At 46.2% G+C, this 14749-nt stretch overlaps 1 protein-coding gene across 1 annotated transcript in view; it reads left to right on the top strand.

Annotated features, from left to right (window-relative positions):
• Positions 1 to 14749, top strand: part of ADCY2 (adenylate cyclase 2) — an 831331-nt gene that overhangs the window by 509464 nt on the left and 307118 nt on the right. Inside the window, exon 11 of the mRNA XM_075826916.1 lies at positions 1131 to 1174. Coding sequence (XP_075683031.1) covers positions 1131 to 1174 — 44 coding nt within the window. The remainder of the gene's footprint in view (positions 1 to 1130; positions 1175 to 14749) is intronic.

Raw genomic sequence — 14749 nt, 5'->3', positions numbered from 1 at the left:
CTGCGGCAGCAAGGAAAGCCATCCTGAAGACCTGATTTTCCCCTCATGCTCTTCTCGCAAACTGTTCTTAGAAAAGTTGTCCTTCCTAATCAGGATGGATCGGGTGTTGGCTGCTATTCTTAAAGAAATGCAAGTAGGGGAATTTTTATTATATGAGAAAGTTTAATAGCTACGCTCCCTCCTAGGATCCAAGACAAACTTAAAACATGCTTTCGAGCTAACTACTTGGTATTTGGAACAAGAATTGAGGGGCAACCCTCCTATTTAACCTGCTATTTATCTACTTAACGGTGCCTATTTGTGGAGCACACAGGGACCCATGGTCTTTTCCTCTCCTTCCCTACCCCTTCCCTTTTTTCCCCTTCCTTAATTTTTTTAAAATGATTAGGCTGTTGAACATAGAGATGTTGGCTCTTTCTTATGGTATTGTTCTAAAAATAGACCTACTTTTTAAGCCTAGTCAGTCATGATTAGGTGACATTAGAAACATTGTTGTCTTTTCAGAGACTCTGTCCACATCGTGAACGCAGACGTTAACCCGCAATTCTCTCAGATGACCCAATGTTTTTTATTCTTTTTAATTTTGGAGGGACTATCAACAAAACTAAACCTCTCCATCATGATCCCTCTGCTCCAAGTCAATTTCAAGAGACTCGAACCCTATAGTATATTTCTGTAAACTTTATGCTGCAACATCACTTTTAGTTCCCCCTGTTCATTATTACATGTTTATTTGTAAAATGTAAAAATGAAAAATATTTTAATGAAAAACATTTGTTAGAAAAAATATATATACTCACCTTACTGATTTTCCACAGTTTCCTAGGTTTCCCTTTCCCTCTTTGTCCATACAAGTCTGTTGGTGATGATGCCTCCCAGCCTGATCATAGAGAATAAGAAGAACATGGGACCCTGACTTCATGTTCCATAGCATTTAGACCTCACCAGTCTAACATTTTTTACACTTATCTTATGAGTATTCAATAAAAATTTTAGGGGAGTAGACTCCTTTAAGACCAAAATTATTGGCTGGGTTGCACATTGTTTACATTTATTAATTGTTGGTGTATTAAACTAACTATCATATAACAGTATATTTTTTTTCAGTATTTTAATTCTATTTTTTACAGGATGTGCCTATGGGACAGTACCACTTTCAACGTCGCACTGAAAGGTATGTTGTAAATTTTGATTGTTAATTTAGATATATACATATATATAAATATATATATATATAAAGCTACAACACTTAGGGCTTGTGTACACTAATGTTATACTCTGCTGTGTTCTACATTGTGTCATAAGTGGGAGGTAATTCCTACATGATCGCGTACATGCACGGTTACAACCTGGGCGCCAGCGGGAATGAGGCTGGGATTGATCACACTCTCGGCTGGGATCTTATCCTGGATATTTAACCCTAATGCATCGCAATCACCAGGCTAATGGTCAAATACTGACCTAACAAAGGGCCCAAGGTTGACAGATTAATGTATAGACAATAATGTACGGCTATGACATGCAAAACTGGGTTTATTTTCCTGATGAGAAAAAAGGGAAAAAGAAAACAGAAACTGAACAGTCCTCCTACGAAACCAAGTTTGCAGAAGGAGAGTCAACTTACCCGAACAAGAGCAAAACATATAGGGGTATAAATTACCATAGATATACTAGGAGGCGAGGTGCCTATAGGGGCAAATACCCTTAACAACAATGGGAAACCACCTCAAAAAACTCAGGTCCTCCCTCTCCACAAAGATTCAATTACAACGCCGAAGTGCCGAAGCACCCACTCCCCCTTTTTTAGAGAAAGATGGACAGAGGTTTCCATGTCAGCTACGGAACAAAAATGGCCAGCGTCGAGGGACACCAAATTGACAGTTGGAAACCTATCGGTTAAAATATTAACGAGTGTGGAAATCGCAGTACTTAGTAGAGGACTTTCATTTGAACCCACCACGAGTTATGATGTATTCAACTTGGTAAAGAACATTAGTTTAGTCTCAAGAAAATTAAAATGGCATAAATTCCATAAGAACAAAGATAGAAAGGAATGTGAAGAACTTGGCATAACAATGTTGGACTTACCACATGCAAGAAACCTAGCAGACTTATTATCCGCGAATGAAAAAGCTCGAGGGGAGGGTCCGTTTTACTACATGTAGACCCAAAAGTCTAAAAATGCCTCCAATTGGAGACCTATTTAGTATTGATATTTTTCAGAACCTAGTCGTGAAGAATCTAATGAATCTGGACCTACTATCAAAAATCGATTATCTCACTGTGGGGAATGATATCACACTCGGAAGATAAGATGTGGAGGCACTGTACTCATCGATTCCCCACAAAATGGGATTGATAGCAGTCCAACATTTCCTTAGCACCAGATGAACTTACCTTCTTCAGCATAGCACATTCATACTAGAATTAGTACAATTTGTATTAACTAGGAATTATATCCTGTTCAATGGGCGTCTCTACCATCAGCTCAGGAGCACAGCTATGGGTAATTCATGTGCACCCACATATGCCAACTTGTTCCTGGGCTGGTGGGAAAAGACCCTGGTGCTTACCGATGAGCGACTATCCCTGAACTATCCCATCGTAATGTAGTCTAGATATATAGACGACGTGTTTGTCTTATGAGCAGGCGACAAAGGGAATTTCGAACAGTATGTTAAAAGTCTCAATAATAATAACATAAATTTTAAATTCACCATTGAATCTAGTGAGGACAACTTACCCTTACTAGATGTACTCATTGCTAAGAACAGGGAAGGAGGTCTAAAAACGACGATTTATAGAAAACCGACAGCCTCTAATAGCCTTCTCAGATGGGAAAGTTATCACCAGGACCCCCTCAAACGGGGTATGCCAAAAGGGCAGTATCTTCGCCTGAGAAGGAACTGTACCAGTAACAAAGAATTTAGAGAACAGGCTGAAGGTCTAAAAATTAGATTTCCGGAAAAGGGCTATCCACTTAAAATGAAAAAAAAATAAGGATATCAAACGGCAAATACAAAAAAAAGACAGAAACATTACTTACCCCCGGAAAAAAAGAAATGATAAAACAACCCATTAGACTTATTGGGACCTACGACAGAGCAAACCGAGGGATCAAAAAGATTCTTGAACAACATTGGGACATTTTAAAAATAGACCCTGATCTTAGTGAGGACTTATCTCCTCTGGCCCAAGTGACGTACAGAAGAGGGAAGAGTGCTGGGAATAAAGTCACGCATAGACATTTAACCAACCGTCGCAGTGAAGGCTGCTGGTTGGATAGGAAAACCACTGGTTGCTATGAGTGTGGACACTGTAAAGCATGCACGGTAGTGCAGGTAGGAAAACAATTCTAGGGGGAAAACAATTTTTGCACAGTAAAAGTTACATTTTAAGAAACACGCCATATTCCAGTGATTATCTACATTTACCAAATAAAAACAATTTGTTATTGTCACGGTTTGTGTGTATGTGGACCCACTAGGCCGTACCGCCGAAGCAGGGAGGCAGCTGGCCAAACAGGAACCCCAGAATTACAAAGTCCTGCACAAGGGTACCTGTATAGTCCAGACAGTGGCCGCAGCTCTGGCACGGATGGAGGTGGGTGCAGCAGGTAACGCCAGACGTGGCGGATGACAGTAGGTGCCGCAGGTTGCGCCAGACGTGGCGAATCCCTTAGGACGTGGCAGATGACACAGGTCGTGGCAAAGCAACAGCAGGATCAGTAGACACGACTCCAACAAGAAGGCACCGGAACAAGAACACAGCACGGGATACAGGAACAGGTAACAGGGTACGGGTAACAACTGGAACGGGAAACACTAAGGGACCATTTGCAAGACAGACTTGGGAATAACTAACAACGCTCAGGCAAGGATCAGAAGGGCTGAGGCCTTCTTATAGACCAGGAAATCATGTGGTTGATAATGATTGTTTTACAGGTGCGCGCGCTGGCCCTTTAGAGCTGGCACATGCGTGTGCACGCACCATACGGGACGCAGCAGACCGGAGCGGAAGTGAGCGCTGGCGTCTCCTAGAAAGGGGATGGGGACCAGCGCTCACGGATCCATGGCTGCGGGCATCGGGAGGTGAGTAAACCCAACGGCCTGTGGCATAGAATGCTACAGTATCCCCCCTCTTACGCCCCCTCTTCTTGGGGCCAGAGCGAGAGAGGAATTTTTTAATGAGCGCAGGAGCACTGAAGTTCTCTTCCGGCTCCCAGGACCTCTCCTCAGGACCAAACCCTCTCTAGTCCACCAAATAGAAAGTCCTTCCCCCTACCCTCTTGCAGTCCAGGATCTCCCTCACCTCGAACACATCAGAAGAACCGCTGGGAGCAACTGTGGAACTAGAAGTCTTGCTGTAGCGGTTCAGGACCACAGGTTTCAGGAGGGACACATGAATGGAGTTGGGGATTCTGAGAGTAGGAGGCAGCTGCAGCTTATAGGAGACAGGGTTTATTTGTTGCAGAATCTCGAAAGCATCAAGGAACCTGGGAGCAAACTTGTATGAAGGCATCTTCAAACGAATGTTCCGTGAGGATAGCCAGACTTTGGTACCCGGAAGATACTGAAGCGGCTCTTTTCTCTTTGTATCTGCTTTTCACTTCATGCGATCGACTGACAGCAAAATAGAGGACAGGGTCTGTTGCCAGATTTGCAGAAAGTCCCGAAATGCAGAGTCAGCAGCGGGTACCTGAGATGTAGTCGACACTGTAAGAGGGACTCTAGGATGTTGACTGTACACAATGTGAAATGGAGTGGAAGTGTTGGACTCACTTGTGTGGTTGTTGTACGAGAACTCGGCCCATGGAAGAAGCTGTACCCAATTATCATGCCGTGAAGAGATGAAGTGGTGGAGATAATTCTCCATGATCTGGTTGACCCTCTCAACTTGCCCATTGGACTGGGTGTGATAGGACGAGGAAAAGTCCAATCTCATATACCGGAGTTTACAGAGGGCTCTCCAGAACTTTGAGGTAAATTGAACCCACCCCCCCCCGGTTGGACATAATGTAAGGAGGCAAGCCATGCAAGCGAAAGATGTGTTGAATGAAGAGACTCGCTAGTCGGGGAGCAGACGGTAGGCCGATCAGCGGGATAAAATGTGCCATCTTAGGGAATCGGTCCACCACCACCCAGACAGTGTTGCATCCTGCTGAGGGGGGAAGGTCTGTGACAAAGTCCATCGCAATGTGCTGCCAGTGGGCATTGGGTACAGGTAGGTTGAGGCAGGCCGGCAGGCTTGGAGTGAGAAACTTTGTTAGAAGCACACCGTGCAAGAAGAGACAAAGTCCACAACATCCTTGGGCAGCATGGGCCACCAGAAGTGACAAGCAATCAGGTCTCGGGTATTACGGACACCAGCGTGCCCAGCCAGTTTAGAACTGTATTCCCAGCGGAGAATTCTTCTCCTGTCTGCCAACCGAACAAACGTCCTCCCCGGAGGGATGTCTCTAACCTTCAGAGGATTAGCAGTAACAATGCAGGACGTGTCTATGATAGTCTGAAGGGACTCCACCGTGTCTTCCATCTCAAACGATCTGGACAGGGCATCAGCCGTCACATTTTTGTCAGTGGGACGGTAGTGGAGCCCAAATTGAAAACGGGTGAAGAACAGCGACCTCCTGGCTTGATAGGGATTGAGACGTTGAGCGGACTAAAGGTAGGTAAGGTTCTTGTGGTCGGTGTAGATCAGGATGGGGTGAGCTGCGCCCTCTAGAGGATGTCTCCACTCCTCCAGAGCCAATTTTATGGCCAGTAGCTCCTGATCTCCAATAGAGTAATTTCGCTCAGCAGAAAAAAAAAGTCTTGAGTAGTAGCCACATACTCCTGCCTTTCCTTTGGAGCTCCTCTGGAACAGAAGTGCACCTGCACCAACAGAGGAAGCGTCCACCTCCAATGAGAACTGCCGAGATACGTCAGGATGATGGAGGATTAAAGATGAAGTGAAGGCTTCCTTGAGCCTAATAAATGCGGACTCTGCCTCTGGAGTCCACACCTTGGCGTTCGCACCCTTCTTGGTAAGGGTAGAGATGGGAGCCGTCAGAGATGAGAAGTTTGGAATAAACTGCCGGTAGAAATTGGCGAATCCCAGGAACCGCTGTATGGCCCTTAGGCCTTGATGACGTGGCCACTCCAGGACAGCTCTCACTTTCTCAGGATCCATATTGAAACCTTGATCCGAGATGATGTAGCCCAGGAAGGGCAAAGAACTCCTCTCAAAGACGCACTTCTCCAGCTTGGCGTATAAACGATTCTCTCTTAATCGTAGTAGCACTTGACGGACATGCCTCCGATGAGTCGTCGCATCTGGGGAGAAAATCAAAATATCAGAGATAAACAACAATGCAGACATAGAGGAGATCTCGGAAGATATCATTAATGAATTCCTGAAACACTGCGGGAGCGTTACACAGTCTGAAGGGCATCACTAGGTATTCATAGTGCCCGTCCCAGGTGTTAAATGCCATCTTCCATTCATCACCCCGGCGAATCCGGATTAGGTTATAAGCCCCCCGCAGGTCTAGCTTAGAAAAAAATGTGGCTCCTCGTATGCGATCAAACAGCTAGGATATAAGTGGCAGGTATTTGTTGTTGACCGTGATCTGGTTGAGACCATGGTAGTCAATGCAGGGTCGAAGGGATACGTCTTTCTTTTTAACGAAGAAGAATCCAGCCCTGGCCGGGGAGGAAGACTTTCGTATGAAACCCCTCTCTAAATTCTCCTTGATATAGGCCGACATAGACTCTGGCAAGGAGAGAGGATATACTCGGCTATGGGGAAGAGAGGCATTAGGAACCAGTTCAATGGGGCAGTCATAAGTCCGATGTGGAGGCAGCGTCTCAGCCTCCCTTTTGCTGAAAACATCTGCAAACTGAGCAAACTGGGGGGCAGTCCCGCCAATGACTGAGGTAGAGGAGGCTGGACAGGATGGATCTGCAACAGACAACGACCAAGGCACTTTGACATGGTTACTCTGCATAGTATCCTCTGGTGGGACGGCTGAGGAGGATTACTGGAAAGTAGAATCCAGCCTAGGAAGTTCTCTCTCCCGGAGAACCTCTTCGGAACGCTCCCGGATCCTCATGTACACCCGGGTGGCGAGTAAGATAAGATCGTCCAGGGTAGATGGCAGATCGCGAGCAGCCAGCTTGTCCTTTATCCCCGAAGACAGTCCCTGCCAGAATGTGGCCACCGAAGCCTCGTTGTTCCAGGTTATCTCAGCAGCCAGGATACGGAACTGAATAGCATACTCGCCCATGGAGAGGTCTCCCTGGTGTAGGATCAGCAGAGATGCAGCAGCCGAAGAAACTCCCAGGTTCCTCAAAAATTGAGCGGAAGGTCCGTAAGAAGCACTGGAAGTCACGGGTCTCTGGTCCCTGATGTTCCTACAGAGGATTAGCCTATGCCAGGGCTTTGCCAGTAAGGAGAGAGATGATAAAGGCGATCCTGACGTCATCCGAAGAGAAGGACTTGGCATGAAGTCTGAAGTGGATCAGGCACTGATTCAAAAATCCCCTGCAAGACCTCGGGTCTTCGTCATAGCGTGGAGGTAGCAGCAAAAAGCATAGGGGGTCGGCACTGGTACATACAGGAAGTGTAGCAGGAGGAACAGCAGGAATGGGTGCGGTGACGACTGTGGTTGGAGCAAGCAACCGATGGGCAATGGCGTTCTCCGACTGGAGGAGTTGGTCTTCCCGTGACTGAAGATCCTCAATCTCGGCCAGCATGGCTTGTGTCATCAAGGTCTCAGGTTGACCAGCGGGGTCCATGGCCTGAGCGTACGGTCATGGTTTGTGGGTATGTGGACCCACTAGGCCGCACCGCCGAAGCAGGGAGGCAGCTGGCCAAACAACAGGAACCCCAGAATTACAAAGTCCCGCACAAGGGTACCTGGATAGTCCAGACAGTGGCCGCAGCTCTGGCACGGATGGAGGTGGGTGCAGCAGGTAACGCCAGACGTGGCAGATGACAGCAGGTGCCGCAGGTTGCGCCAGACGTGGCGAATCCCTCGGGATGTGGCAGATGACACAGGTCGTGGCAAAGCAACAGCAGGTGCAGTAGACACGACTCCAACTAGTAGGCACCGGAACAAGAACACAGCAAGGGATACAGGAACAGGTAACAGGCACGGGAAACAACTGGAATGGAAAACACTAAAGGACCATTTGCAAGACAGGCTTGGGAATAAGTAACAACGATCAGGCAAGGATCAGAAGGGCTGAGGCCTTCTTATAGACCAGGAAATCATGTGGTTGATAATGATGATTGTTTTACAGGTGAGTGCGCTGGCCCTTTAAGAGCGGGCACGAGCATATGGAGGTGGAATGAAAATAAAGGCCAAAACAATATCTTCCCCCCCCCTATTTTCATGAGCAAGAAAACATATCTCTCCGTATTATCAACTTTGCTCATCTTTACTGTTCCTTCCACTGCTTTATCATGCAGAGCAGGGGTGTAGCTAGGGGGGGGGCAGGCGGGGCATGTGCCCCGGGCGCAACCCGGAGGATAGGGAAAGGGGGCGCCGAAGAGCAGCTGATCGCTGCTGACAGACGCCCCGTATGTCGGACACCTGCAGCAGTTTAGGAAGAGCCAGGACATTACGGTGTTCTGACTGGGGTCTGTGACGGCCAGGGAGTGGACCAGTCCAGTCACCTGACCTCACGTCAGTGACATGAGGTCAGATGACTCAGGTCAGGGGCAGGTCCACTCCCGTGCTGCAGCTTCCCTGCATCTGCCTGTGCTCTGTGCTCTTTGCTTCTTCCGAGAAGCAGAGAGGAAGCTCCGCCCACACACAGCCCGTCCTGACCTGTCAGCAAGGAGACATGGTGAGTGTCTGTGTGTATATATATAATAGAGTGTGTGTGTGTGTGTGTGTGTGTGTGTGTGTGTGTGTGTAATAGAGAGAGTGTGTGTATATGTGTGTGTGTGTGTGTGTGTGTGTGTGTGTGTAATAGAGAGAGAGTGTGTGTGTGTGTGTGTGAGTGTGTGTGTGTGTGTGTGTGTGTGTGTGTGTAATAGAGAGTGTTTGTGTGTGTGTGTGTGTGTGTGTGTGATAGAGAGAGAGTGTGTGTGTGTGTGTGTGTTTGTCTCTTACATCTACTACATTATCTTTACTCAGAGAGTTATCTCTGTGTTATCTGTGGTGTTACATAGGACTGCAGGTAATATTACTACATTATCTGTACTCATAGAGATATCACTGTGTTATCTGTGGTGTTACATAGGACTGCAGGTAACACTACTACATTATCTGTACTGTGTGCTAAATTACAATCTCAGCTCTGCTACACAGTACAGATAATGTAGTAGATGTTACCTGCAGTCCTATGTAACACCACAGATAACACAGTGATAACTCTCTGAGTACAGATAATGTAGTAGATGTTACCTGCAGTTCTATGTAACACCACAGATAACACAGTGATAACTCTCTAAATACAGATAGTATTTGTGCTGAATTACAATCTCAGCTCTGCTACAATCTGTTATCTGTGGTGTTACATAGGACTGCAGGCAACAGCTACTACATTATCTGTAATCAGAGTTATCACCGTGTTAGCAGTGGTGTTACATAGGACTGCAGGTAACACTACTATCTGTATTTAGAGAGTTATCACTGTGTTATCTGTGGTGTTACATAGGACTGCAGGTAACATCTACATTATCTGTGCTGTGTACATATGTGCCTGTGTGCGTATATATGGGTCTGTTTGTGAATGTGTCTTTGTGCTTGTATATTTGTGTCTTTTATGTATTTGTATATGTTCCTGTCTGTGTATTTATATGCCGGTATCTGTACGTATATATATATATATATATATATATATATATATATATATATATATATATATATATATATATATATATATATTTACCTGTATGTTTATATTCCAGATGTGTGTATGTATATTTGCCTGTATGTCTAAATATCTGTCTTTATGTATGTACAGTATATATGTTCCAGCGTGTCCATATATGTGGTTCATTTTTGGTTTGTGTAGGGGGCGGCAATAGAGAGTCCCGCACAGGGCGCCATCCAAGCTAAGGCCGGCCCTGGCTGTCACCAAACCTAGTCAGAAGGAACTCCGCCGCTGCCTGCGCCGAATGACCTCCTCGGCTCCTCCGGTAAGTCACACCAGGCAGAGCGGAGAGTGGTAGCGGTAGGCTAGCGCTCACCGGTCTGTTCACAGTGTGGCGCTAAGTACAAGGGGTGGGAGTGTGGCGCTATTTAAAAGGGGGGGGAGTGTGGCGCTATTTACAAAGGGGCAGCGGGCTGTGTGTGGCACTATCTACAAGGGGGCTGTTTGGCACTATTTACAAGGGGGGCTGTGTGTGGCGCGATCTACAGGGGGCTGTGTGTGGCCTCTTTCATTTATTTTCTTAATTTATTTTTATGTTAATTACATTATAGAACTATATTGCTTGTAAAATGTAGAAATGTTTTTATACTCAAGTTACATTAAAAAAATTGTGAACAAAAAATTACATCTCATTGATTGGTAGGGAAAGAAAACACAGCGAGGGGGAAGGAGATGTCGAGAAATAAGTTGGGGGGGGGGGCGCCAATCTGAATCTTTGCCCCGGGTGCAGGAGAACCTAGCTACGCCTCTGATGCAGAGCACTCACCCCTCTTGAGTATACAAAGTAGACTGAGTCGTATTCTTCCCCTATCCAATTTCTCTGCAACATTTTAACTCTTTCTTGTATGAGATGTGTTTCGAAGAGGCAAATTACCCTGGGCAGGTGGTACCTTATCACCTTAAAAAGAGTCACCCTTTTATTTCTGTCACTTTGGCCTCTCACATTCCACACCAATATCTACAAATACATATGTTAAACGTTTCGCTTGACCATATTCTGGTGGAAGGGAGAAAAAACATGAAAAAAAAACAACCACTAACTCCTTCCACCCGCCCAGAGGCGCAGTTAGGTTCTCCAGCACCCGGGGCAAAGATTCAGTTTGGCGACCCCCCCCCCCCCCCAACCTCTTTCTCGACATCTCCTTCCCCCTCACTATGTTTGTTTTCTTCACCAATCGACGTGTCATTTCTTTTTATGTAACGCGAGCATAAAAACATTTGTACATTTTACAAGCAATATGGTTCTATACACAACACCAGAACCAAGCTCAGTACATAAATACAGCCCCAGAACCAAGCTCAGTACATATATACAGCACCAGCACAAATACAGCTCAATTTAGTGCAACCCCTGCTGTACAGGTTTGTACGGCGTAAAACTACAGCTCCCAGCATGGCCCGAACAATGATAAGGATATGCTGGGAGTTGCTGTTTCACAAAAAATAAATCATATCATAATCATACCAGCCATCATCTCACTGCAGATCATACAGTGACTACAGTGCTGATTAGAGGCAGAATAAACATTTACATTAAGTGACTCACCGGTGACGTCTCAGATTCTAGTTCTTTTTCTCCATCCGGTCCAGACCTCTATGATAACTTTTCCCGGTCACAGACCATTTCTGCAGTTTGCCGCTCACATGTCTTCAGCTTCTCACTTTTCAAACATTTCTGCACCTATAAATAAAGATAAAGTTCTCATTATGCCACACACTACGCCCCTAAATATAATAGCGCCATACATTGCACCTATAATTATAATAGCAACATACACCGTGTCCCACACACACCGTGACCCCTGTAGTTAGTGCCCCCATATAGCCCACCCCTGTATATAGCCCCCCTGTACATATAGTCCACCCCTGTATATAGTGCTCCACTAGATAGTCCACCCCTGTATATAGTGCTCCACTAGATAGTCCACCCCTGTATATAGTGCTCCACAGATATCCCACCCCTGTATATACTATATACAGGGGTGGGCTATCTGTGGAGCACTATATACAGGGGTGGACTATATGTACAGGGGGGCTATATATAGGGGTGGGCTTTCTGTGGCGCACTATAGGGGGAGCTATTTGTGGGATACTATATACAGGGGTGGGCTATATCTACAGGGGGACTATATCTACAGGGGTGGGCTATATCTACAGGGGTGGGCTATATCTACAGGGGTGGGCTATATACAGGGGTGGGCGATCTATGGAGCACTAAATACAGGGGTGGGCTATATCTTCAGGGGGGCTATATACTATATAGCCCCCCCCTGTAACTATAGCCCACCCCTGTATATGGTGCTCCATAGATAGCCCACCCCAGTATATAGCCCCCACTGTAGATAGACACCCCCCTGTAGATAAAGCCCCCCACGTGTAGATAAAGCCCCCCCCCGTAGATAAAGTCCCCCTTGTAGATAAAGTCACCCCCCCTGTGTAGACAAAGCCCCCCCCGTAGTTAACGTCCCCCCCATAGATAAAGTCCACCCCCGTAGATAAAGCACTCCCCCCCGTAGATAAAGTACCCCCCGTAGATAAAGGCTCCCCTGTAGATAATGCCACACACTTTTATTACAATTAAAAAAAAATATTCAAACTCACCTTAATCCCGCTCCCACGCCGTCCGGCAGCCATGGAGACCTGCTCTCTTCTGCGCAGGTCTCCTGGGGGTTAAACGCAGCGTCTATGAAAGGCGCTGATTGGCTGGGCAGGATGGCTTTCCCTGTCACTCAGCGCCTTTCATCGACGGAAGCTTCACTGGTACAAAAGGTACCAGTCGCTTCACTGATGCAAAAGCCCTGAATAGCCGGGCACGGAACGTGCCCGGTCATTCATTGCTTCTAATTGTACCTGTGTCCTATAGACACAGGTACAATTATAGTGCAGGAAGAGGTGGCGCTGGCGCCCCCCCTGTAAGTTGCGCCCGACAGAACAACAGAACCTCTTTACTTAGCCATTACTGGTCTACCCATATCCCAAAACCCCCAACCAAGGAGACATGCTTATATAAAATGTGCTACTTTTTCTTTTACATAGAAAACTGGTGTAAATCTTTTAATATATATTATCCCAATTATTCAAAAACTGTTGTGCTATGTTCAGGTGCAATTTTGCAAACTTAAGCAGTGCTGCCATGTTCTTTTTCCTAGCCGTCCTTCTATAGGTAAAACCTTTCTTGCCATAGTGTATTTAAGGAGTTAAGAGTCAAAATAAAGATGGCTCCATCTGGACATATTACACATGCACACACACAGCGCAAATAAACACACTACACACACACATTTCAAAGACACGCAAACACATACACACAACACAGAGTTTGTATCATTTGATTTACACAACATGCTTACCACTTTAAAGGCAATGTCGGATCACCATTAGGGCATTTGGGGTGGCCGTCCGGGGCCTGAGGTAAAAGAACATTTCAGCTCTGTCATATTTTTTGCTGCGAATCTCAGCCAAAAAAAATGGGACTAAACTGCATTGTGTATATCCTGCAAAAGGACCTGCAGCAGAGGTGGGATAAGGTGGGTTCTCCCTAACTGGTTGTTAAAATTATAGCCAATTCAAAATAGCAGGACCCAGATCCTGCTCCCCCCCCCCCTTCATTCAATTGTATCCACATCCTTAGAACATGGATACAATTGGTCAGTCTAGCGCTGGCAGGGCACGGGAAGTATCAGTTCCCTGCCCCGCCATTTCACGGTTTACCAATGGATGCAGCTTGCGTTGGTCTGTTGTATCTGGCCTGTTTAGAAAAGAAGAGGCCTTCATCACTTGAGGACAGAGCGGGTCCGGGGCAAGTGAGTATGTAATGTTAATGTTTTTTTTCAGTAGGCATTGTGAATGGCAATATCTACAGGGGGTTCTATGAGTGGCACTATCTACGAGGGCTCTATATCAGGCGCTACTATCTACTATCACTATCTGCTATGCGGGCAATGTGAATGGCACTATCTACAAGGAGCACTGTGTGTGGCACTATCTACAGGGGGCTCTATAAGGGGCACTTACTACAGGGGACACTGTGAGTGGTGCTATGTACAGGGGCCATTGTTAGTAGCACTTTTGACAGGGGGCACTGAGAGTGTCACATTCTACAAGGGGCACTTTGAGTGGCACTATCTAAAGGGGGCACTGTGTGTGTGTGTTTGTGTGTGTGTGTGTGTGTCTGTGTGTGTGCGTGTCTGTGTGTGTGTGTGTGTGTGTGTGTGTGTGCGATGCTTTACTTTATAGTGTTTCACACAATTGTATTCAGGGGCGCAGTGTATGGTGTTATTATATTTAGGGGCATAATGTTTGGCGTCAAGAGAATTTTATCTTCGTTTATAGGTGCAGAAATGTTGGAAAAGTAAGGAGCTGAAGACATCTTAGTGACAAATTCTGCAGAAATGGGTCATGGTTGGAAAAAGTCATCATGAGGTCTGGACTGGATGGAAAAGAAAGAAAAAGACATGGACCGCGCAATCCACAATGTATACGTTGATCTGAGCCGATAGGCATAATTTCTAAACATGTACATGAGGTTCTTAGTTAATATTTTGATCAAACTTTATAAGTCCACTTGCCACTACATGGCGACCTCTTTTAAAGTGGGTCCCTACTCTAGCGGTTGCAGCACCACATGGCAGCCACCACCACCGCAGCACAGCTCCTGCAAAGGGAGCAACCCAGGGGCCCAAAAGCAGCCATGCCATCAGACCGTGCCAAGCCTCCCTGGCTCTGGGCTACATGCGATTCTGCGTTGGCGGTGGCCGCCATGCGGTGCTGCAACCGCTAGAGTAGGGACTCACTTTAAAAGATGTCGCTGTGTAGTGGCAAGTGGGCTTATACAGTTTGATCAAAATGTTAACTAAGAACCTCATGTTCATGTTTAGAAA

The sequence above is a fragment of the Rhinoderma darwinii genome, chromosome 5 (genome assembly GCF_050947455.1).
Source record: "Rhinoderma darwinii isolate aRhiDar2 chromosome 5, aRhiDar2.hap1, whole genome shotgun sequence".
In the NCBI taxonomy this organism is placed as follows: domain Eukaryota; kingdom Metazoa; phylum Chordata; class Amphibia; order Anura; family Rhinodermatidae; genus Rhinoderma; species Rhinoderma darwinii.
Note: the sequence above shows the minus strand (reverse complement) of the source record. Positions and strands in the feature narration are given on the sequence as shown.